The sequence below is a fragment of the Polyodon spathula genome, chromosome 17, assembly GCF_017654505.1.
Source record: "Polyodon spathula isolate WHYD16114869_AA chromosome 17, ASM1765450v1, whole genome shotgun sequence".
NCBI lineage: Eukaryota > Metazoa > Chordata > Actinopteri > Acipenseriformes > Polyodontidae > Polyodon > Polyodon spathula.
In genome coordinates this window covers 19,048,014-19,073,432 of record NC_054550.1, presented here as the reverse complement: position 1 = coordinate 19,073,432, position 25,419 = coordinate 19,048,014, and the positions used below count along the sequence as shown (strand labels likewise).

Here is a 25,419-nt window from a genome sequence, read left to right as displayed (position 1 = left end):
GGAGGCCAATGGTAAGGTAATTGTGTCCTCGTTAGGGCAATTTCTTTCATCGGTGCAAACTGGGAGCTGCTACAGCACAGGGGTTGAATACTTATGCAAGCAAGATATTTCAGTTTTTTATTTTTCTTAAAAATATTTCCCAACATAAAACCAATGTTATCTTACAATAATTGATTCTGAGTTTCAGTGTTTAAAAATAAAATAAAATATTAAACAGAATGAAATTTCAATGTACCATTTGTAATTCGAGTAATATGAGAGAATTAGTCAGGGGTCTGAATAGTTTTTGCAAGGCACTGTGTGTGTGTGTATATATATATATATATATATATATATATATATATATATATATATATATATATATATATATATATATATTACACACACACACACGCACTATAATACAGTGTGTGGAAACCTCATGCATAAATCCGTGTGTTGAATTCTGCGTGCTGAATTCCGCGCGTTGTGACAACTTGCAAATGAATCATTAGAGCGCTTTATTTGTTCATATAATTAGCTCAGTGAATAGAGCAGTCATGCCTTCTTTTTTTTGCCACACAGTATTTCAGGTAACTTACCACCGTTTAGTGCATGAGGCCTAAAGTATTCTGCTTTCACAATAAGGCATTGTAAAGGGAGTTAATCTCTAATTGGCTACACAAGGAAAGCATTCTAATTGCACCTCCCATTCACCTCGATCCCCAGAGCCTGAAATAAGGATTTTACCTTCTTACTCTCCGAGCCTTTTTAAGTGTCACACTGACCTTCCCTCCTCCACTGCTCTGAGTGGCCAGGTGACATTTTGCAAAGAGACAGCCTTCATATTCAGATGCATTATACACGCACTGTCACTTCATCTTCATTACAATATTATCTCAAGATGGCAAACCAGTGTAATGAATCACAGTGCTGTTCATCCGTATACAAAAGTTACCTTTTAAGGTTTGTGTGCAAAATAGAGAACACCTTGACAGAGTGAGCAAGCCACCCAAACTAGAACTACTAGATCTGCTATCCACAATGCAGCAGTCTTTAATTAACTCCTGATCATTAAAAAGATGAATACTGATGTTAAACTGTGAAAATGAAATGGCATGAGAGAGTGCTTAAGAGACCAGCTTGGTCCTATTTTCAAATGTTTTGAGTTAATTAAAGACTATAGTCTTTGAAAATAACCCATGGTATTATCTACAGAAAAATTTGAATAAGAAAAAACACTCAAGTGGAGTGGTAATCCAAATGAAATTCCTTACCTGTTTAGAGCTATAGCAACAATATATCTGTGGTTCTTATTTGAAATTACACAAATGCTATATTTCTCTCTGTGTTTTTAGTGTGTTAAGGGACTTTGACTATGAGTTCAGGAGCTACTCTTCTAGTTGCTTGCCATAGACATGCAACATAGGATAGACCATCCAGAGTGTCATTATAGTTAAGAGCCAGCGCCACCTAGTGATCTCTAATGGTTTTCTTTTTCTTTTGCTGACATTGCACTGTCCATTCATTTTGGAATCTACCTTTACATGCATTCAAATCCAACAACAGCATGATTAAACATGCTTTTCACCATACATTATATAAACAGAATGGCTACAATGCTCCAGGAGTATCAGTCCTATTGAAAATAAGTCAAAGTGCAGTGTTAGTGTGAATATTATTGTTATTTTTTATGTTGTGTACAAGAAAATAGTGAAGAGCAGGATACATTTAACTGGTGTGTTTTTTGGGGGGTTAATCTGCTGCTGTTCTTTCTTGATCCTTTCTTGCAGTATCGAGATCGTTGTTGCAGTCTTAAAGAGGTAGCTTACTGCACTGTAATTTCTGATAGAGAGGACACACCTTGTAGAGCATGTGCTCATCTGCAAACCATTACAGACCCACACACTGTACAGTTCATCAAAGACATTTCAAATGGATTCGCACAATCCAACCGCACCATAGCAGTAAAACCGGGATCAATCCAAGGTAGCTGTATCTGTCATTGGCTTACAGACCCTACCGTGTGCCTGGCAAAGGACAGCAGAAGCCACCGCTGTGAAACATACATTGACATATAGTCATGGGACCATCGTGCACCAGTGAGCACTGAGGTCAGGTGACATACCTCCAGAGAAACAGTTTAGCATCAAAAGTTGAATGAAAAATAAATGAGGTTTGACAGCAATTCCTGCAGTCTGCTTTATTGCCTTCCTCTTTGGAAACCTGTAAACGGTTTCCGTCACCATTAGTGACCCCTAATTATTCCCAGATAATACAGTTGCCTTTGCCAAAAAAGAGGAAATACAGAGAATAATTAATCTAAAGATAGGTCCTAATTGCTGCTCAGACTCATTTGTAATTTTGTAAAGGGCAATTAAACTTTACAGTAATAGTTAAACTAGAGTTAAAAGTTCTGCAAAGCCAGCTCAGATTTATGGTTTGTACAATGGGATTGTTAAAGAAACAAACAGACAGCGTTTCGGGTCTTCACTGTGCCTCACACTGTGTAAGTGCACTTACATTCTTAAACTCAGTAAACAACACGACATACTAATTTGCAACTGCAACCAATTAGTTTCTTGGTAGTTTCCAATATACTGTATAGTGTTGTGTTCGGCAGCCTTACCATCAATATTGCTTTTTATAATATTGGATGCTGTGTTGTGTACTGATTACTAAAAAAAGACATTAAGCACAGGTCTCGTCATTTTTTCTCTGGAAAAAGCCAAGAAAACCTTTCAACAGCCGAGTGAGACTGACAGGAGTCGAGAGAAGTCAAAAAAAAAAAAAAAAAAAAAAAGGGCGGATCTGAGCAATTCACAGAGCCCCTCACCACAGAGATAACATGGACATAAGCAAACAAGATAGCTGCTTCTGCATCCAGCGCTCAAAGAATATCAGGGACATTTGCAGAGCTTTTTGAGATGTTATAGTAATAAAATAATGACTTGGATCGCATTATTGAGGTGTTTGGTGATAAAACAAGTGATTAGGAGACAATTTATCAGTATGCACGACTATGAAGAGGTATGAGAAAAAATAGTGAGCAAGGAGTGGGGCTTGGCTGGAGATGCAGTAATGAGTGTCCTTTTGATAAGCAGTGCCTTTTAAACCTGTTTTACTGTGAAAGAAAAATACTTTGAAACAGCGCGTGTAAAATAACAGCACGTGTGAAAATAAATTGGACCTGATGCGCATGACAAGCGCTTAATAAATGGACTGCAAAGGGTTAATCCTCTGGAGCCGGCGCTTTTTCTATTGTGATCCTTGTTTGTGGAACTCTAATCCAGTTGACATTAAAGGGCACTTAATGTTGAATGTTCCCATGTGTTGCTACAACTGTTTACGTAAGGTGTGGGTATTGTTTTAATTATAATTTTTATTATATTTTGACTACTTTTTTAATAGGACTTTCATTCTTGATATAAGACAGAACACAAATAACACAGTCTTTAAAGTTTGTCTCCGGTCTACAGTGTTATAAATGGGGAGCACCGAACTAGTATAGCATATAATTGCTTGCATGAGTACAATACAGTTTTGAATCTTAATTACAGGATATGGGCTTGGTCATTGACATAACCAAGGGTCTGGTATTCAAATGTAGTTTTAATCTTCACATTAGACAGCAAATTGTAGGCTTCCAAATGGTTCTTGAATGATAAACAAATGCGATTTGTATTTGTATCTATGAATACATTATCTCCATATTATTTAAGTTTTTATTCTCTAACATTGTCAGTAATTAATGTTGTTTTTGTCATGATACATATAATGTAATTATTTTGTCCCAAGCATGACAGTCAGAGAGCCTTGTGTGCATCCTTCAAGAGTGAACTGATAAAGAATTAGAGCTCTGTTATTTCATTGTTAATCTATAATCTGTTGTTTCATTGTTAAACTGCAGTCAAAAGAGTAAACAGAGATTTGCATACAGTACAGTGCAATTACTAAGTGGTAAACAGCGAAAGGGTTTATTATCTAAAATGGTTTTTATATGTAAGTCATTTGTTGTAACCTAACTTAATGAAACTCTTGGTCTGCTATGGAAGGTGGTCTGCTTAATGATAGCATCGCACATCTCCAGAGCTGGGAGGCAGCTGCTTCGGGGAGGGAGTCATTAACATGAACATCACATGGAAGACCACAGCACAACCATTCTCTTGTTAGAGAAGCAGTCCAGCTTTCAATCAGTCAATCAAACAATCTTTATTTGATATAGAGCCTTTCATAGTGGACCACCATCACAAAGCGCTTTACAAGATGCAGTAATAACAAGAAAATCCATAATACTTCAAATACAGAGAAATTAGTAATACATGATATACAGGAAAAACAATGAATAGTACATCAAATACAGTGTAAAGTGCATAATACATGATAATAGCATAGTACATGAAGTAGTAGCAGCAACACAGCAGCTAATAGCAGATATCAGGCTTAAAGAGCATGGAAAGCAAGAGAGAACAGGTGGGTCTTGACTTGATTTAAGAACGAAAGTTTACAAACGAGAGGAGGCCATTCGGTCCATCTTGCTTGTTTGGTTGTTAGTAGCTTATTGATCCCAGAATCTCATCAAGCAGCTTCTTGAAGGATCCCAGGGTGTCAGCTTCAACAACATTACTGGGGAGTTGATTCCAGACCCTCACAATACTCTGTATAAAAAAGTGCCTCCTATTTTCTGTTCTGAATGCCCCTTTGTCTAAACTCCATTTGTGATCCCTGGTCCTTGTTTCTTTTTTCAGGTTGAAAAAGTCCCATGGGTCAACATTGTCGCCGCGTAGTCTTCTTTGTTCAAGACTGAACAGATTCAGTTCTTTTAGCCTGTCTGCGTATGACATGCCTTTTAAACCTGGAATAATTCTGGTCGCTCTTCTTTGCACTCTTTCTAGAGCAGCAATATCTTTTTTTTATAGCGAGGTGACCAGAACAGAACGCAGTATTCAAGATGAGGTCTTACTTATGCATTGTACAGTTTTAACATTACTTTCCTTGATTTAAATTCAACACTTTTCATAATGTATCTGAGCATCTTGTTGGCCTTTTTTATAGCTTCCCCACATTGTGTAGATGAAGACATTTCTGAGTCAACAAAAACTCCTAGGTCTTTTTCATAGATTCCTTCTCCAATTTCAGTATCTCCCATATGATATTTATAATGCACATTTTTATTTTCTGCGTGCAGTACCTTACACTTTTCTCTATTAAATGTCATTTGCCATGTGTCTGTCTAGATCATTTTGAATGACACTTGCTGCTGCAACAGTGTTTGCCACTCCTCCTATTTTTGTGTCATCTGCGAATTTAACAAGTTTTCTTACTATACCAGAATCGAAATCATTAATGTAGATTAGGAATAGCAGAGGACCTAATACTGATCCCTGTGGTACTCCGCTGGTTACCACACTCCATTCTGAGGTTTTTCCTCTAATCAGTACTTTCTTTTTCTCATCCGGCCCAGGGGATTTGTTTATTTTAAGAGCTCCTCGTCCCTTTAACACTTCTGCCACAGTTGTGCTAAAGTTATTTAAAAATGGGTTTTCCCATTTTATATGGGGGAAGTTGAAATCCCCCATTAGTATGGCTTCTACTTTGCTACACGCATTTCTAATGTCATTGTATAACAGATTTTGCTCACCGTCTGAATATGGCGGTCTATAGCATGCTGCTATTATTATACCCTTTGAATTTGTGTCCGTTTTTTTTTACCCATATTGATTCAGCTACCGTCCACCTCTTCTGTCCTGCCTGTCTTTCCTATACAGTGTATACCGACAAATATTATATTCGTCCCCATCACTCTCAGACAACCAAGTTTCTAAAACACCTATCACATCATAGTTACTTATTAGTGCAGTAGCTTCAAGTTCTAAAATTTTGTTTCTGATACTTCTAGCATTTAGATAAATACATTTAATGGTTGTCTTATCTGAGTTGTTGTCCTTGTTTTGATACTGTGGGGAAAGGTAGCAGCAGAGAGTTTCCGAGGTTCTTAAGTTGAGTTTTAGATCCTACTAGAAGGAGTTCTGATTTGCTAGTGTTCAGCTATAGAAAATTGGCAGACATCAAGGCCTCGATGTCTTGAATGCAAGCTGAGAGCCAGACCATGGCAGAGGGGCTTCCAGGGTCACGTTTTAAGTAGAGCTGGGTGTTGTCAGCGTAGGAGTGAAACATGAGGCTGTGTTGGCGGATGAGGTGACCCAAGGGAAGCATGTAGATATTGAAGAGAAGTGGCACAAGAACAGATCCTTGGGGGACACCACAAGTGACTGGGTTTGCAACACCACTACGCCCAGCATAGAAAACAGACTGCATACTTCCGGATAGGTAAGAGGACATCCAGGAGAGACAATTTCCAGAGATTCCAGCATATTTCTGAAGGCGGTCAAGAAGAATGCCGTGATCTATGGTGTCAAAAGCGGCTGTTAGGTCAAGGAGGACAAGCACAGAGGGAGCACCAGCATCAGCATTGATCAGGAGATCATTCACAATCGGAGCAGAGCAGTTTCAGTATTGTGATGCGGCTGGAAACCAGACTGTAGAGATTCAAGCAGATTGTTGTCCATGAGATGTTTCATCAGCTGACAGGCTACAGCCCTTTCTAGAGTTTTTGAGTGAAAAGGGAGATTGGCAGTGGGACGGAAATTAACTAAGTCAGCCAGGTCAAGGGAGGGTTCTTTGAGTACCGGCGTAACTCGGGCAAGCTTAAGGGCAGCAGGAACCAAGCCAGAGTCCAGCGACAAGTTGAGAGTATGCATAATGGAGGGAACAAGATCAGAAGCACAGAAGATAAGGTTAGTCGGTCAGGGAGGCATATGGCAGTAGTTGATTTCAACAGTAAGCCGGAAACATCAGCAATGGAGAGGAGGAGGAGGAGAAGGCGGGGGGGGGGCAACAGGAGGTGCATCAAGGTGGTCAGGAGGTGGGGCAACCAGAGGAGTATCAAAGTACTACACTGGGTTTGTGTGTGGGTGAGCGTAGAATATTTTTGAAAGAAAGAGGAGAAATCATGACAGGTAAGAGAGGAGCATGAACAGGAGATGGGTCTGTTGGTGGCTGGATGTAGGATTTGGTCAATGGTCTTCAAGAGAACATTGGGTTTACCATGTCCCATAGTTATGATTTCAGAGAAGTATTTAACCCTGGCTGAGGCAAGCGCATGCCTGTAGCTCGCGAGATGGTCAGTTCAGATATCTCTGTGAAACGTTAGTCCAGGTGACCTTTGTGATCGAGCTTGCAGCAGGCAGATTTAAGCAGTCGAAGTTCGATGGTGTACCATTGGCAGTTTCGATCTTTCTTGACGGTAGCGGAGGAAGGAGCAGGGAGATTAATATTAGCAGTGATTAAGAAATGGTCAGAGAGTGAGAGATATCTGAGACAGAGAGATTGGAGACATCAAGGCCCCTGGTGACGAGCAGATCCGGGGTGTGAGTGGGGACATTGACAGTCCAAGACAGTCTAGAATCATGTTGAGGTTGGTCACTAGGGGGGAGGAAGTCACGTAGGAGTAGGATTTTGTCATTAGAAATGCAGACCTGGGAGAGGAATTCTGAAAACTCAGCAATGAAAGTTGTTGTTAGGTAGATGGTAGATAACAGCAAGGGTGAGGGACATGGGAGAGGGTAGCTTGATGGCGAGATGCTCAAATGAAGAAAAGGCAGGCAAAGAAAGAACTGAAGAAGCAAGCACAGAATTAGCAATAACAGCCGTACCCCTGCCTCTGCCAGTGAGGCGAGGTTTGTCAAAGAGGGAATAACCCTTTGGGGTGGCTAGATGCAGAGAGTGCATGTCATTTATAGAGGGACAGGTTTAAGCTAGACAGAGAAGATCAGAAGGCTTTTTCTGCAGAAAAAATTACTAGAGACCTGTGGTTTTCATCTTTTTGATGAAGTCGGACAGAAAAGGAAAAATTGTAATGTTGGACCTGGTCCGACATAGGACCGCAAGGGGTTAATAAGGGTACGTGCAGCAGGTACTTGCCACTGTTCACTCTGGGAGTGAACCCACTTTATCCAGGGGATCCAGACGTTAGGTGTCAAGGTAGTAATGAGGCCTCTAGTAACCATTGGGAGGGATTTGGAAAAGGTCCCCGCTCGGACTGCCACAGCTCAGACTGCCACAGCTCAGACTGCCCTTGGACTTGTGGCCCTTAGACTGGCTGGCGCTTAGAACGGCTGGCATTCTAAGACATTGATTGCCAATTTATACTACCCTGTCAGCCTGGAGCCATATATTTAACACTACATGTGCATCAACCTCACAATTCAACACGCCCCAACACAGTTTGGATCACTTAATTACTTTTTTTTAATTTTTAATTTAAGTGCAGGCTGCTTACCTTAGCAGGTTGACCCGAGTGTTATCAAAGAGCAGTACGTTTATTTAAAGCTCGTCCTCGAGCGTAAACGTGAGTGCAGGTCCAGTTTCAGAGACAGAGGGAATTCCAGCTCTCTTTAACATGTGGGCAGTAAAACACATTCAAGAGCAGCTGTCAGGCACAGTTAGAAATTTAAAAGTGTTTGACAATCGCAGAAATACTGTGGCAGCAGGGGAGCGATCGCACTGCTATTCAGTGTCAAACTAAAATGAAAAAATTTAAACTGAGTACAAAAAAATAAAAAATAATAACAACGTGACCTTTTACTGCTGCACTGCTAGTTCCTGACAAAATTACACTGGATTGCAGCCTTCTTTAACTACACTTCGCCTAGACCGGCCAGCTCAGCTATCCCTGGGAAAGGCAGAGGAAACAAGGCATTAGCTGTCAGCCCATGCATAAAATGTACAGCACAAGTTAAAAGTAAAAAAAAAAAAAAACTGCTTTTGTCTTCTGAGTATAAGTTTTGTTTTTGTGATTTTATGACTTGTGCATGGGTTATAACAGAAATCATTTCACACCCAAACCCAAACAACTCTTAAACACTGAGACACCCTACACACCACATATTAACTTATAACAGATGTTGAAACAGCATCCTTGAATGAGTTAAACTTGTGGATATGACCTGATAATACTTTAAACAGGCAATCTTGAAAAGAAGAGCCAGCTCTAAAAATAAATCTTTAATCGTGTTGGCATTGATTATACAGTATAGTGGGGTTGTGATCACACCAGAAAAATAATACCTTTTAAAGAGCAGCATATGAAGTATCAGTGTTATCTTACAGGCAGGGTTTATAATGTCTAGTTGTTTAGGTTCACTTTATATAGAACAATATAGAACTTATGTGGTGTTTCTTACATCCACTAGGGGCAGAGTGTTGCAGGGGGACAGGATACTGGTTACACTCTGGTGTACCTGAATATACTTACAGTTTCGACATGAGTATTAACCAACATGACCATCTATGTACTAATACATACTCAGTGGCTTAAAATTGTTGTTTTAAGTAGACTAAAACGTTACTCCAATTACCTATTCAATGTTGCTGTGAAGTTCCCATCTGTTGCAGATGCCATGGCGTTTTTAGATGCAGCTGAAACCAGGCTACCAAGAAGACATTGCACTTGGGAAGGAATAGAGAAGGGAAACAAGGCTGATCCCAGGACTTAATGGCATGAACTGCGAGGACCATTTCAAATAATTATCTCTTCAGCCTAGAAATAAAGAAGGGAAAGAGGAGGCTTGATTGAAGTCTATAAAATCATAAAATGTTGCAGATAAAGTTAACTGAAGACAATACTTCAAATTTAGCACAGGGAGCAGAACAAGAGGGCATATTTGGAAGTTGAATAAAAGCACGTTTAGAACTGAAGGTAGGAAGTACCTTTTACACAGAGCATTATAAATGCATGGCATAGTCTTCCAGGTGTAAGTAGTAGGATCTGAAACACTGGAAACATTTACAAAACATTAGATTCTGTGCTTTTAAATTAGACCTCTCCCCCAGTAAGGGAGAAAGGTATGCTAACAAGGGCCTTTATGAGCCAAATGGGCTTTTTCTCATTCTCAGACTTTTCTTTTGTTCAGTCATGCCTCTCTAAGTGAAATGTACTTCTCCTTTAGAAAACACAAAAGGATTTAGTGAGATGGTGTGACAAGGTATCTGAGTGGATACAGGTGCAGATGTGATGCAGTGCAGGAATGAAACAAACAGAGACTGTAATCCGGTTTGGAAAGGGGTATTTTATTTTTGTAATCCCAGGTCTGGTGACCAGTAAACAATAACAGGTTTTGCATACCCGAACAATAATGAAAAAACACACGTACCCACCCCACAATATTATTTACACTGTCACTGTCTTGTGTGAGCGCAGTAGTGCTGTTGGTGGGTGATACAGTTTAGTTTTAAGTGACAATGGTGCAGTGATATTACGCCTTTAGTGCTGGCTCTTAGCGACCGCTCCGGAAACTTGTTAGCCGCCTAGTGTACAAACAAGACAAATTTAATACACAGACAAATTAACACACAACACTCACGATATGTTAATTTTGCTTTGTTTTTCCTTTTCACTGGTTCGTTCTCAGTCCTCGGTTCTCTCTTTAAACCAAAGAGAAGGAGCAGATTACAATTCTCCATCCCCTTTTATGCTGTCACGCATGACCCCTTGGTAAATGAGTGCAACCTCCTCTCCAATCTGCCGTTGCCACGTTGTTTCCCTTCCGGGTCCATAGGTTTTTGCAATGAAGTGTAGTCTTCTTCCAGACTGGCCATTTCCCGACCCTGGGAAAGAACTGTCAGACCAGCCCGTCCAAAGAACTCTGTTCTCGCTGCTTAGCGTCCTCACTGGTCGGGAGGGAGATTTGCAAACAAGAATCATTGTATTTTTGTCACAGATGGGTTTTATTTATCACAGCAGTTTTAACTAACGTATTACTCTTGTTTAGAATCATTTGGTAACCCAAGTATATATTAAAACAAGTCCTGCTTAACTTCTGTACTAACAGTTTGTGGTCTTGAACCCTACGTGCATTGATGCTTGTCTGCAGTTTAGAACCATGTTAAACTGCTCACTGCTGCTTCAGAGTCTAAGGATTTGATGGATCTTTCTTCTGAAAGAAATCTTCAAGCGATTTTATTTTCTGTTGATTTTGAAGCACCGAAGATTAAAAAATAACTTCTCAGTTGCAACAGCTACGAGTTGTTCTGCACCACTGGAAACCCCTTCAAACCCCAATTCTACCTTAGCTGAGACAGCATCCTATGAAAGACTGATATACAAAATACAAAACCGACTGCAGGTGTTTGAAGAGGTGTGGAGTAGTCTGGGTGTTTAGAGTACAGCAACCACAAACCTAGAAGCGGTATAGGCTAGATTACTTGTTACTTATTTTCTTGTGCCACTCCAGCCAGTTCAAGTTCAAGATAGGATTCACTCCTGGTAAATGTAAGCTATTGATATAAAGATACCATTGCTCTGGGTGCAGTGCCGTATATTTATTTGAAAATGTTCCATTCAAAGTATATATGTAAAACAATAAAAATGATGATTACCAAAACATTTTAAAAAATTCAAAAATTACTTCTTCCAAAGGATTTGCTGGCCTGGAAATTATTATTTTCTCTTAGAATTCATGACATAATCTTGCTTGACTTTCAAGACTAATCGGCTGATTAAAATCCATAGGAAAACATTTACTGTGGAAGCAAAGCCTTTAATCCATTGATACATTGCAGCCAAATATAAAAGCTTCAGCGTTGCTGCAGAATATGTTCAAGCTTTAATGAGCATTTCCAATGCATGCAGATAACTGTTTGTAGGTTTAGCTTTAAATACCCAATATCCATGACTCTGAAAGTCTTCCTCTCATTAGCCCATCTGCAGTACTTTCTCCCTTATTGCTACTGCTCCTACCGTTTTCCAGTCTTTATTTAACTTGGGCTTTGAAACCTGTTTATCCTGCAGTACCTTCCACCACAGCTCAATCCATCACACAAATAAAGTCACAACCAAACAGTTTGTGTAAGCTTCCGATGCTCTGTTTATTTACCGAAACAGTTTGCATCAGGAAACAAGACCTTTTGCATAGGAAATAAAGTTAGCAATGTGGAAATTAACACATTAATCTAGAAAGATATTCAGTTAGGTGTTGACAGATCCGACAGTGAGTACTGTTCTGTGGTATGTTTATAACCCTGACATGGATTGGAGAACCACCACTGTTGTATATATATCCCCTATTAAATGAAAAGTGAAGAACATACTATCACCATGTTCCTGCTTTGCTCCTCTGATTCTGGACTGCTTGTTATCCCCAAGCAAAAGTGCACCACACTTGGACAACGCTCATTTAGCTTCATGGCTCCGACTTTGGAATTCTCTCCCAGCTTTGTTGCATTATGCTCCCACCGTCGCTCGCTTTAAATCAACTCTTAAGACCCACCTGTTCTCTCTTGCTTTCCATGCTCTTTGCCTGATATCAGCTATTAGCTGCTGTGTTTGTTTAAACTGTTTCATTTATTATGCATCTAGGCATTTGAAGTATTATGAATTTTCTTCTTGTTACTGCATTTTGTAAAGTGTTTCGTGATGGTGGTCTGCTATGAAAGGCACTGTATAAAAATAAAGATTTGTGAAGGAATTTTTTACTTCCTGTGTTACAGATAAGAGGTTCTGTCCAGACTCCTCGTTGTTTCCTGTGTGCAGCACAGTAGAGTTACAGTAGGCTGAGGTGGAGTCCTGACACCTGGAACACAGGAAGAAAGTGCACTTGGTATTGTGGCTGGAAATACAGGCTGTATTTATATAACAGGTGTTCAATTTTAAAAAAAAAAAACTTGTTCTTCAAGGGACAAAATGCTAGAAAAATCGACTCGTCCTTCTTAAAAATCTACTTGCCCCCTCCCTGTTACACAAAACACACACAAAAAAGTAGAATATAACTTGTAGGTTAGTGATTAACAGGGGTGGATCTAGCTTGCAGCTTGACTGGTTCACTAAATTTTTCAAGATACACAAAAGATTTCCTGTGACCCACCTCACCTCAACAAATTTAAAACTTATTTTAAGGAAATGTTCCTTTCAATGCAGTTTGCAACACATTTGCTAGTAAATTTAAGTAGCATACTAAGAGTACAACTATAATACGCAATACTTGTGAGTTATTCAAATATAAAAATAGCTTCTGCCTGTTTTGTTCCACTCTTTCTCTTAAGTATAAGCTGAAACCAACTCCTGATGTACAAATGTTTTAGTTTGTTGCATCACAGACACAAAATCATTGCCAACTATTACTGCTGCTTTGTGGAATTTTGATTTTTTTTGACGTTCTTTGTTTTGTAACTGCTGAACCCCAGATTTGTAAAGGACTTGTGTATAGCCTGTCAAGTTTCTCTGCATTTTGTACATTTTTTTAAATTTATTTTTTTACCAAAATGCAAGCAACATTTACTGTAGGCTCCATCAAACTCTACAAAGACAAAATATGTTTTTTCTTTTGTTTACCAGGGTGATCCTGGTTTCATACCCTGATGGGTTTTTTGTTTTTATTTGGGGGGGGCGGGGGGGCAGCTTTCTTTCCCTGCACTGCCCTCACTGAAAAATCAATGCATAAATGAATTCATACAAAACACATTGCCATTAATAATAATAATCAAATTTTACACAGATAATTTCATATATAAGCATTTGGTTTCTATCATTGTACATATATTTGACAATCTTAATGTTTTAATAGTTTCACAAATCGATGGACTGTGCATGTCCAGTAAATAACTAATATCGCTACTGTTCAACTCTACTAAAAAAAAATATATATATTTTTTTTTAATATAGCATTTAAATCTAAAGAATATGTAAATAAAAACACTAAAATTGAAAGAAAAAAATCATTACATCTTTTGCCATGGAAAGTTTGTCTTGAAATGCTTCTAAACATTTTATAAATTACAGAAAATGATTTATTCTAACCCTCTAATACCTTAGCGACTACTGTGGTGTTTTTTGTTGTTGTTACTTTATTAGATTGCTGCATTTAAATGTCAGGTTTATGCATCAAGAAAGCAGCCATTTCTGAGTTTCTTTGTAACCAATAGAAGATTAGCTTTTCCCAAAGCTAGCCAATTAGAAGTGATAGGTGTGGGACGAAATCACTTTTTTAAATGTTTGTGTTTAGGTGTTAGACTTCCTCAATTCACTTTTCAGAAACTTGTGTGGCTCTACCCAGAGTTTCTTTCTAGCAACAGAACGAACCTGGGAAAAATAAATAAATACGAACTACTTGTCCGACGGGGAAAAATCTAACTGCAAAACGTGTTGTCCTGGGCATCGGCCGGTATAAACTGCACACCCCTATATAACATTGTCCCTTTTTTAATTATTAAAAACTGGCTGTATTTAGACCGTTTTAGGTCAGTTAAATAGACCACAGTATGTTCACAAAGATTGACCTTAAAAGTAAGGTTTACCTAATTAAAATAATTTCCTTCAAATGGAAAGGATTAAGGAAGCTATATGTGGTGCCTTGTGGTTAATGTTTTATGTACATGTACTCGAATTTAAATTATCAATTGTGCTTTTTACTGCTCAAAGACTGTAAACAATCCTGTCTATTCTTAACCTTTTCAAATGAAATCTCAGAGGCTGTGATCACTCTACACCTATCTGGATGCAGAGCCAGGTGTAATCTTGTAGGTTAATCCAAGGGGCAGATATAAAGCTAATTCATCATAAGAAGTAGTTTCTTTTCTGGGGTGTTTTCCACCATGTGTCCCGAAGCATCACATGCACAATATTCATGAGCTTTCCTTGCTGAAGAATAACTCCAGTGGCAACTTTGCAAAAGAAGAATTCCTCAGAAAAGCTTTCCTTGCATAGATCTCAGAAACAGTGCTGAGTTTTCGGAAATGTATTGGAATATTCCGAAAGTCAGTTTTCGGAAAACAGCACCTAGAAATTTCCGATTAAGTTCTGAAAACTAACAAAATGTATATCATCTTGTGGTAAGGTGTGGGTAATCACTGACACAGGAGAAACACAGGAGTTTGAGAAACACTGCACAGGTGCTCAGTTTTATTTGTATTCCATCATTTTTTTAATGATTTCTTTTAGCCTGCAGAGGACGCTGTTGTCTGTGGCCTGGCTACCAACTACGGTATCCAGGACCTCCGGAGTACCACGGCAGAGTACACAGCGAGTTGCGGGCGCACTCGCAGGTGCTCAGAGAATAATGAAAACGAAAAGGCAAAACAAAAAGGGAAAATAAAACACAGTAATGGAAAACTACAAAATAAAGGTGCTGCACTGCAGCTTTTCCCCCAGTCCTCTCTACTCGTATGACACGGGTCTCCGTCCGACACTTTGCCGTTCCTGAGCTATATCTGCACAGTATTGGGGTCTGCCCAAGGGTCGCCTGCTCTCTCTCTCTCTCTATTTATTTCACTTCTTCTCTTTTGGTTTATTGTGCTTTCCTTTCTCTGTCCATCCATGGACTTGCCGAGCAGCACTTCCTCTAGCTCGTTTTTTGTCTAGAGGGGCAGATCTGAAGAAACAACAAAGTATTCATTTATATGTCCAACAATCCCCCCCCAAAGCCCGCCTCCCAGCCACTCGGATAGAGAGAAAGTCCACACACCCTCTTCCCCACCTCTCTGTGTCACTGATGACTGACAGGCAGATCCTACGGGGTTGCCGCCCTCTTCCTGCAGCACCATGCATAAATCAGACGGCCAGTCCAGGTCTCCCCTGTTACACATGTAAACACACTTTTCAGAAAACTTATTCTGATAGCATACTGCACATATGCAAACTTTGACCTTCATTCCTGCACTTGGTTTTAGAAAACAGGAAAAATAATAATAATCTGTAGTCAGTCTGCATGCATCCATTTGTCTAGTTAGGGATAAAGTAATGCATTTGTTAAAGGCTATATGTATTTGTTAATCACCCATACTGAATCAGCAAATATTTTCCAGCTTTAAAATGACATGATAATTTAAAATAATGTATGCAAAAGAAACTGGTAATATAGAACAGGATGAGCTGTTGGAAAGGCTGATTACACATTGTGGGGAATCTGAATAGATCTATAGGATAGTAATCTTTGAATTTAATACCTGACACTTTGATAAAGCACTATATTGGATTGGTCTCCGCTCTATCGTAGAAATGTCCAGTCTTCAAATTGTACTTAGGTTACTACAGTACTTTGCATGCGAAAATATCCTGCATTTTCCGAAAACTTTAATCCATGTTTACAGTTTAGATTAGATTTTTTGTCGTTAATCATGTAAACACAGAAAAGTGATGTTTTAAGAAAAGCAGTTTTCCGAAAACATTAGTTTTCAGAAAAGGCTATGTCATATAAATGTACTGAGTGTCTCTCAAGAATTTTTCCCCAGCCTGTAAGCTGCCCAGAGCTGCATTGTCCTTCAATACTGTAGCTCTCAGGTGTCTGAATGGTGGGCTTGCAGAGTGAAAGGAAGAGGTTGGCTAGCGGCACATGCTTCGGAGGACAGTGTGTGTTCATCAGCACGGCTGTGGTAGTGGTGAGCTCAGCCTAAAATAACTGACCATTTCAAATTGGGAGAAAAATGGGGTTAAAATCAATTGGCGACTACTAAATTTTAAAAAAATAATTTAAAAATAATTTCCCATCTCATATTTCACATTTATAGCACATGCACGTGTTGTCTTCCCTTAGTAACTTATGTATTTGTATTGATTTATTGTGAACATTGAGGAGTCCAGCTCATTTTCAGGAATGTCCTAGAAGGTCAGTGCATACTATTTGTACAGCGTACTGTTCTGGCAATATCTCAAATATTCTTATAGCAAAGGTAAATTAATGCGTTTCTTCTGCACTGGAACGCTTTAAAAACTGCTTAAAGTATTATAATACACCATCCATGGCTCTGGGCTTGGATCATTAAAGCCACTCTTTCCTGTATGTATTTCCTGTATGTATATTCATGTATCTGGTAATATCTCTGTGTTTTCATAACACTGTCTTTTTATTCTGCACCTTTTCTAATTAACAATACCGCGCTGTAGGGACTGTACATTTTTATTGAGATCAGTGCAGATCACTCATACGAATGTCAGCAAAGTGGACTATTCAGCCTTGTCAAGTACAATGTAATGGGTTTGCAAGATAGATAACTGTGTGCTTAATCTTCAATCTGGAAATCGAAAGCAGATTGTGTCAAGTACTGAAAGCTTTTGGAACTGCCGCACAGCAAAAGTTGTCAGATGTCAAATGGCACTAGTTTGCGGTCATTGTGTACACAGCACTCGTCTTATGGATCGTTGTGCTAATTAGCAGGAAGCGGCTTTCTTCAGACAGATGTTACGTTTTAAAAAAAAAGCTTGTCTTGGTGGTCCAAAATAATAAAATGTTCTGCTGATGATCAGGTTCATTAGGCAGCCGTGAGGATACGGTATTCTGTAGTCAAACTCACTGAGGATTACATCATTAAAATCTTATTGGCACTCTTGTCTTGTTGCTGGTCTGTTGCTGTATGACTCACATGTTTTCTGGGTTTATGTTTATTGGAATTATTGCTTGTACTTCCATTACCTACACAGACATGGTTTAAAGAACCACATGTCATTGCAAACTCTTGTTTTGTTTCAAGACTGCAAGTTTGAGACCTATATAACGTATGAAAGTGCATGACAGGTTAGATTTATGAAATGTAGTTGTTCGCTTCTATACAACTACAATAAGGGGTTTAATAGGCAAATATATTTCGTTTACTGAATGTTATAAGCCTGAAGGCAAGTTGCAAATTTTAACAAGACAACTTATTGGTTACTGCACAGCTTGTTAATTCTCTAGAAATACCAGTGAAAGCTCCTAAAATCATATAGGTGAAACACTTTTGAAAGGGTAGTTTGAAAAGTTCCAGAGATGCTCCTGACAAAATCACTGCTGTAATTGTTATAAGACTAACTACTTTAGTGTTTGCTGAAAGGAAACACTTATAATTTGATAGAATGCTTGCTTTCTGGCACCTTAAACCATGGGAGATGAGACCCTTTCACTAATTCATGTATATTTGATTTGTACATAGACACTGCTTAAATGTAATACTGTAATTTTATCTAAATGTCAAAAAACAGCAACGTTATTAGTAATTTAATAAAATTAGGACCCACATTTTGGTGGTTACCATGGAAACCGGCTTGTAAAAACATCCAAGATGCATTTCAATTTCATATAGCTGTCGTTTGTTCAGTGTGTGGGAGCATATATGAAATAGGCTGTGAGTCTCCTAAACCGGGCTGTGTGACTGCACAAGAACAGAACAGAAGTTAAGAATTACAGTTTAAACTGACTAACAAAACCATTCCATAAATCTTACCTTCATACAGATCTTAAATGTGCATGTTGTAGTAAGCATGTTGTAGCAAGATGTTATAGTAAACATGTAGTAAGCACAGTGTAGTAAACACCTTGTAGTAACCATGTTATAGTAAACATGCCACTAGGTTGAAGAGTTCTGTTTAAAAAGCATGTTTTCAGATAGTATACTTTCTGTTCCCACCCCTGCAACATCTTCTTTCATCTCATTAATTAACCAGAGGCTTTGACTATTGACTGACATGGTTTCAGCCAGTAACATGCTATGACCTAGAAGTGCAAGTATACCAGATTTCCTGTGAGTAAGGCATGATAACTTGCTTTACCCTAAAGTAGTACAATATATATGTCTGAAAATAGAAAATTGTGTTTGCTGTAAGTGCTTGCATTCAAAACTGCACATTTTAGACCTCTGTAGCTAATAGAAAAGTACAAAACAACGATTTTATGATTTTGTTTTTTTTTAGTTACAGTCACTTTAAATGAATGGCAACAGGTTAAAAAAAACTATTGTTATCGTTGGTGTTGATTATTGACACAGTGCTTTAAACATCTCCAGTACAAGATTAGATCTGTCTAATTATCTCGCCGGTATGATTATATTGCTACAGTTTAATCTGGGAATATTCCTTTAATTTGTTTCCATTTGATCTGGGATGCTTTATGTCATGTAGCATGAAGCACCAGTTCATTCCTATCAGAAGTTGATTCGGAGGGGACACTGATCGTGATTATGGTGAACATGTACTGCATTGCTAATTCCAATAAGAATCGGTCAATATGAACAACTAATAGCTTTCATTTCTTGAATTCGTCACGTCGTTTAAGTGTCATTTATTTTATTAGAATACCTGGCAGCAGCTTTACGAAAGCCAAATATGCCCTGCTCTTCTTTCAGCTGACAATGATTTATAATTTGCATTGCTGACCCTGCCACTCATGTTAGAAACACAAGCTTTTGCCCACCCAAAGTACTCTTGTACCATACGACAGAGGGTCAGCTATACAGATTATAAGTTTTGTTACCATCATTAGCCAATCAGAGACAATTTAGATTGCTATATTTCACAAATGATAAGGCGACCATCCACTTTACTGGTATAATCTTTGATTGATTCAAAGCTCATGAGTCAGACTTGTCATATTCCTTGCTGTTATGCAGCTGTGGGAAACATTTCAACATCAAATCCATGACTACTGTTCTCTGCCTTACCCATTGATCCAGACAGGCCTCACTCCTGGGCAAGTTAACCACAATTGCAGAAATGCAGCGCTGTATATTGTGTTTAATCATTTACCAGAAGCAAACTAAACTGACTGCCATGTTCCTAAATGCAGTGTAACAGGCAGTAAGTCAATAAGAAAATATTTTCTGTATATATTTTAAGTGATAAAAAATATGTATATTGACACTGTTTTTTCAGAAATGAGAATTTTCATGAGGAACTACATATTACATAGCATAGGGTAAATTTCACAGAAATTGTGAAATCAGTGAGAACCGTACAGTTGCCAGCTTTGCATTTTTTCAAAACAAAACAAAACCAGCAATGCGAACAAAGTTCTCAAACTTAACATACCAATAATAAAAACAAACAAAAAAATGTTCACAGTGGACTCAGGAAGAACGGAAATACCCAAACGGCAATGAACCGTCAATAAGCAAGTTTCTCAAGAACCAGACTTTTGCTGTCCGGTCAGTAGTTCTGACTGTACACAGTACAAATTCCCTTAAATCTGGATGTCCGGTCCAAAACTGGACAGCTGGCAACCCTAGATAACCGTGAATTTCTTTTCTTCTCATTTTAACCATATGTCTTTTTAATGTTGTTGTGTCTTTACCTGTAACTCATTGCAGCTCATCTGTGTCGTGTACATTCTAGTCAACAGTGATAGTAATGTAATTTTTTTTTTTTTTTTTAGGCTGGGAGGAATCATATCGGCCTACAAAATCGTGCCAGATGAAATAGATGAAATTAAGGTAATGAAACAGTATGCATGTATAATGAATTATACATTATTCAGACAGTTACCGTTAGATTTCAATATCCATTGTTCTAAAACAGTTAAGCTAATACAGCTCCTTACTTTAATGCTCCTTCAGCAGCAGTAATTGAGCTCACACAGGAGGGTTGCAAATGCACAGCACATAGATGACTGCGGTTAACTTATCATTTAAAAAAGAAATAACAGAACCTATTTAATTTATTATTTACAGCTCAAAATTGAATAAGCTTTGTCTTTTTTAAATATTTTTTTATTTATAAGTGCTATCAACAGTAAATGCCACAAACGCAAACATAAACTACAAAAATAAATATTATATTGTAATTGGAAATGTGCCAAATCTAGTAAAAAAAAAAAAAAAAAAAAAAAAAAACAATATAAACAATTTAAAAAATACATATAAACACTCTGTGCTTCAATATGAAGTCATACTGAGCATAAAAAACAGCTTCAGTCTTTTCTTAGGGGAGAACTTGCATACCTAACCAAAAAAAAAAAAAAAAACACCATTCAGAACACTAATTGTGGCAGAATGTGCAGGTGGAACATTAGAGACTCCCATGTTATTGTATTTGAGTGTAAAACTGAACATGACTGGGGGACACTGCAGCATTAACTACACTCCACTAAACAACACCCTTGGGTTATTTGCCTTGTGTTTTTCTTCCTACTGTAGAGGTTATATTTGGTAATAAAAAAAAGAAAACGTTAGCTGCAGTACATTAATCACATTTTTGACCTACTTTAAATAAAATAGGTATAAAGGGTTTTTCCGCAGCGAAGAAAACATTGTTTAAGATTTCATTTAATGGAGCTCCTGAGCCAGTTCCTCCTAATAAATCAGTGAGTCCCCTGGGCCCCGAGCTGCCACTAAGCTCCTTCAGCGGGAGGCCGAAACACATGCTCCCTGCTTCTCGCCCTTGATTCCCATGAATTACCTGATTAAGCTTATGACTTCACCGTGTTTGAAGCCTAAACGCAGCTGTCAACTGCCGATTTGATACATTAGGGTCTGTCTTTACTAGCTTTACAGAATAAATGATGCCGTACTTTAACCAACTTCACACAGCTGAACCCAAAAGTATGCCTTCCCTAATTGTTTGGGTGTGGTTGTGTTTTGCAGTGTTAATGGAGCCCCGGTGACCTGTGTCCCTGAGTTGCTGTTGCATTTAGTCACCTTGAAATTATCAAAAGGTCCAGACAAATACTGCACCTGTAAATTCAGCAATACAAAATAATGAAATAGTTATTGTGGTGTTATTAATTGTAATTAGAGAGAAATGGCGTCATATTGATTTACTGATTAATTATGTAAGCAGTAACCCATGGCAGGATGTGTGGTAAGACTTATCTTGCGCATGCCTGGGTGTGTTGTGAGACACAAGGCCACAGGCCATTGAAATGACACCAAGGGCTGTAAAGCAACAGAAAATGGTCAACTCTGTAAATATGTAATAATGTAAAAATGGCTCGGTTAAACAAGACACAATTAGGGCAAACTTGGTCTTGACTTTTTGTATATGTCTTCCTACTAGTTCTTACTGCAGTAAAACTAGGGAGCCAAGTCTCACCAATTGGCTGTTTGTAGATATGGCTGAACCCTTTATGCTAACGTGTCAGTTTTTGTATATGTGAAATTATTTTGGACAGTTCTCTGTATACAGATATCACAGTGCAATAAATAAGGGGAGCTGCTTTAAGATTTATTTATTTATTGAGAGAGGCTAAACTAAGGCTATTTAAAGGCAGGTAAAAGTTGCAAGCATAACCTATTTTGCCAGCTTGACCTTTTCATTTGACATCTTACTAGTTGCACACCTGCCCCAGGGGTACATGACAACTGCATTGGTATTAGTTGCCCTTACTAGCTTGACCTTTGGAAACAGGCAGAATTGAACCCCCACAGTCCCGATCTACTATATGCTAAACACACTCATTTAAAATTCCATTAAGAAACTTGCAGAATTTTTACAACTACTCTGAAGTGAAAGTATAATTCATAATAACCTTGCGTTTCATGTTTCAGTACTTTTAAAATTGCAAGCTCTGAGAATCATCTGAATCAGCTGAGTTTTGAGTTGAATGCATGAGTAATTCTTAAAATCAACTGTTATTTACAGCACTTTTCTCATAGTTCAATGAGGGGTCATCAGCTCCTTTATCTTAATTCACTCGTATTTTTTTGGTAAGTGAGACCTTTGAGAGAAATGGATTCCAATAATGAAATGCCCGTCCCAGCATTATTTATAGATTTGTCTATTGATGCCCAACTAGCAACAGTTTTTTGTGGTCAGTAACATTTCTGATGCTGCCAGGATTGTGAGATTCGGTTAAATAGCTACAAAATCCATCATAGTTTTTCTCAATAGTTTTAGCATATTTCTTTGCAATACAAGGGCTTAGATGAGAAAATGATTTGCCTGGATTTGCTGTTAATGATATATTGATCTTGCCATGAACTGCAGAAGCCACTACAGCTGTATGGGAGATACATGTGGTGTTAGACTAGTCATATTCATTTTCCCAAGAAGGTGTTCATTTTCTTAATATTTTCAAAAAATGCTAATTATCTTAAACACTAATTAATAACCAACACGGTATATTTTCAAAGTGTTTTGTTGAAACATATTTAATAACATGTAACATCTTTCACAGTCAAAGACACCTCAAAGTCCTTTACTAAAAAAAACACACGGAAAGAAAGATAGTTCAATAAAAAGTAAATAATAAAAATGACAATTTAACAGAGTGCAATTCCATGATAATAAAAAAAAAAAGTCTTTATTAATATTGAATATATGAACACAGTATTTGCTTCCCTGTGAAAATTTGCTGCCAGGAAGAAATGGTATGCTTTCAGTATAAATAAAAACCTTTTGTTTTGCATCCTTGCAAATCAATTGCATGATCTTTGTTATTAAAAAATATTCCTGTCATGCAGCTAGGATTTAAGATTAGATTAGCAGTTTATTGATTACAAAAAAACTAAATGGAACAAAAAAATTCAAGAAAAAGTGTTTTCTAATCCTTGTTTTTTGTGTTAACATACTGTAGTATTGGTTGTATTCAGACTCCATGCGTTACGTTAACAATGTTAGGAATAGTTGATGTCATTATTTAAATGATTTAATTGAAGATAGTAATACTAAAAGAAACTGAATATGTGTAATGATGACACGTTTGTCATTGAACTTATTCAGTTTCTTTGATTATTTCTTAATGTAGGTCTATCGAGTGTTTCATAGCTATGGATGACATTTTGATGCTGCACTGCATTAGAGTATTTGATTAGATTTGTTCAGGTTGAGCAGCTGTCCTCTTAAACGATACAAGACTGTCTGCACATGGTATATTATGCAGCAGGTAAAAATAGGGTGCAAAACAGCATCTTTAAAGCAAGTTTTCTCTCGTTTACTGTGCCAAGCTGGGACCTGTACTGTGTGGCAACTAAATTAATGTAAATTCATGCAGTCAAATTGCTCAGGCCTATCATAAAATATTAATGTTTTAATATAGAGAGAGAATTTGGAGTGCATTTACTCACATGTAAAACAAATATTGGATTATGTCTCTTAACCTAAATGTGTATTATGTACTGTATAACTCGGTGAAATAATAATGTTGCTACAGTGAATGCAGTATATGTAAAATGTAATTTATTTATTTATTGTCTGCAGATTCATGTCAATTTAATAAAGACATTTGGTGGACAGAAAATTGAACTGCAGGTGCTATTTAGTCTATTTTGTGGGCAAAATATTAATGGGGCCATTTGAAGGCTATATCTTGGAAACCAGTCCGGTTTGGATGAAACCATTTAATATATCCCACAGGCTGTGGAGACAGGTCATGGTGACCTCTTTTAACAACCCTGACACCTGTAGTGTGTGAGTACTTGGGGCACAGTGTGTATTTGACTAACAGTCATCGTTTAGCATGTTGTTTGTATTTGAAATCCCCAGCAGCGTTTCTACTTCATTGCAGTTCAGTGGCTGCCAGTCCCGGAGCTTGTTTTGATCTAGGGAAGGCTGGAGCTGCTTGTTGTCTTCTCATCCTCTCTTGGTAATCGTGTTTGCTTTCAGGAAACCCTGGTGGACTGGTGTGATGAGAAGGAGCTGAATCTGATCCTAACTACTGGGGGGACAGGGTTTGCGCCGCGAGATGTCACGCCAGAGGTGAGAGAAAGCTTTCGGTTTATTCATCTGGGCAGGCCAAGATTTCCAGACAAATGCCTGAGTAAAATTTTTTTTTAAAAATGGAATTGTGATATTGTTAATCCATCTGCACTGTATAAAGTGTTCAGCTGAACAAGGGTAGTGTATGTTAGGCCTTCTCCAAAAGTGTCTAAATCTACTTCTGTAAAGTAGATCGGTACATGTTTAGGTCTCAGACTCCATGTGCTATTTCTAAGGTTACAACAGAACTTTTCCAGTCTTGTACAGTTGTTGCTTGGCTCCTTGAATTTTTTTGTAGATGCTTTCAAGTTTGGGTTTGTTTGGATCATTCTGTTGTTTATGATGGCACTGGCAAATCAGGTGCTATTGCAGATTTTTTTTCACGTTTGTTTTTAGAAATACTAAAAGAAACTTTAATTCAGTGACAAAGGTTTGTCGTGCCTTTCATGTGAATGAAAATGAATTGAATTTGTTGTCACATGTATTATCTGTTTTTAACTTTAAAAAACTTCTGGTTCTTTACTGGTTGTTTTCAGGATCCTGCAGTTTTTCCAAACGCAGCGCTATCTAAAGTAACATTAGGTAGTCCCAGACTAGAAGTAATCAGGATCTCTGGAATCAGCCATACAGTGTGAAACTGGTTCTTCCTGGTACCTAATCACTTCCTGTGCTGTAGGTCACATGTTCTGGTCACTTTAAACTGTTGGTAGGAGTTTGCTATCAGGAAGCAGCAGTTTTAATCTTCTAACCTAACCAAGCCTTGATTAGCACATTTAAACAAAGCATTGTGGTACCCAGGTAATATTGCATATTTCATGGTCATTTTTGTACTTGCCTTGCAAACAGCAGGATCTAAAATTGACTTACAAACCCCCCCCCCCCAAAACAGACTATATCTTGCCATGTCAAAAAGCTCTGAAACACCTTGAGTTCTGTACATTACAGCAGTTGGGCTCTACAGTGATAAGATTAACATCTCATTAGCACCTGCCATTTCAAGAGAACTGCCT

The 25,419-nt window shown here is 38.1% G+C and overlaps 1 protein-coding gene across 1 annotated transcript in view; it reads left to right on the top strand.

Annotated features, from left to right (window-relative positions):
* LOC121330000 (gephyrin-like) overlaps positions 1-25,419 on the top strand; it is a 287,319-nt gene that overhangs the window by 107,967 nt on the left and 153,933 nt on the right. Inside the window, exons 3-4 of the mRNA XM_041276184.1 lie at positions 20,151-20,208; positions 24,317-24,409. Of these exons, the coding sequence (XP_041132118.1) occupies positions 20,151-20,208; positions 24,317-24,409 (151 nt within the window). The remainder of the gene's footprint in view (positions 1-20,150; positions 20,209-24,316; positions 24,410-25,419) is intronic.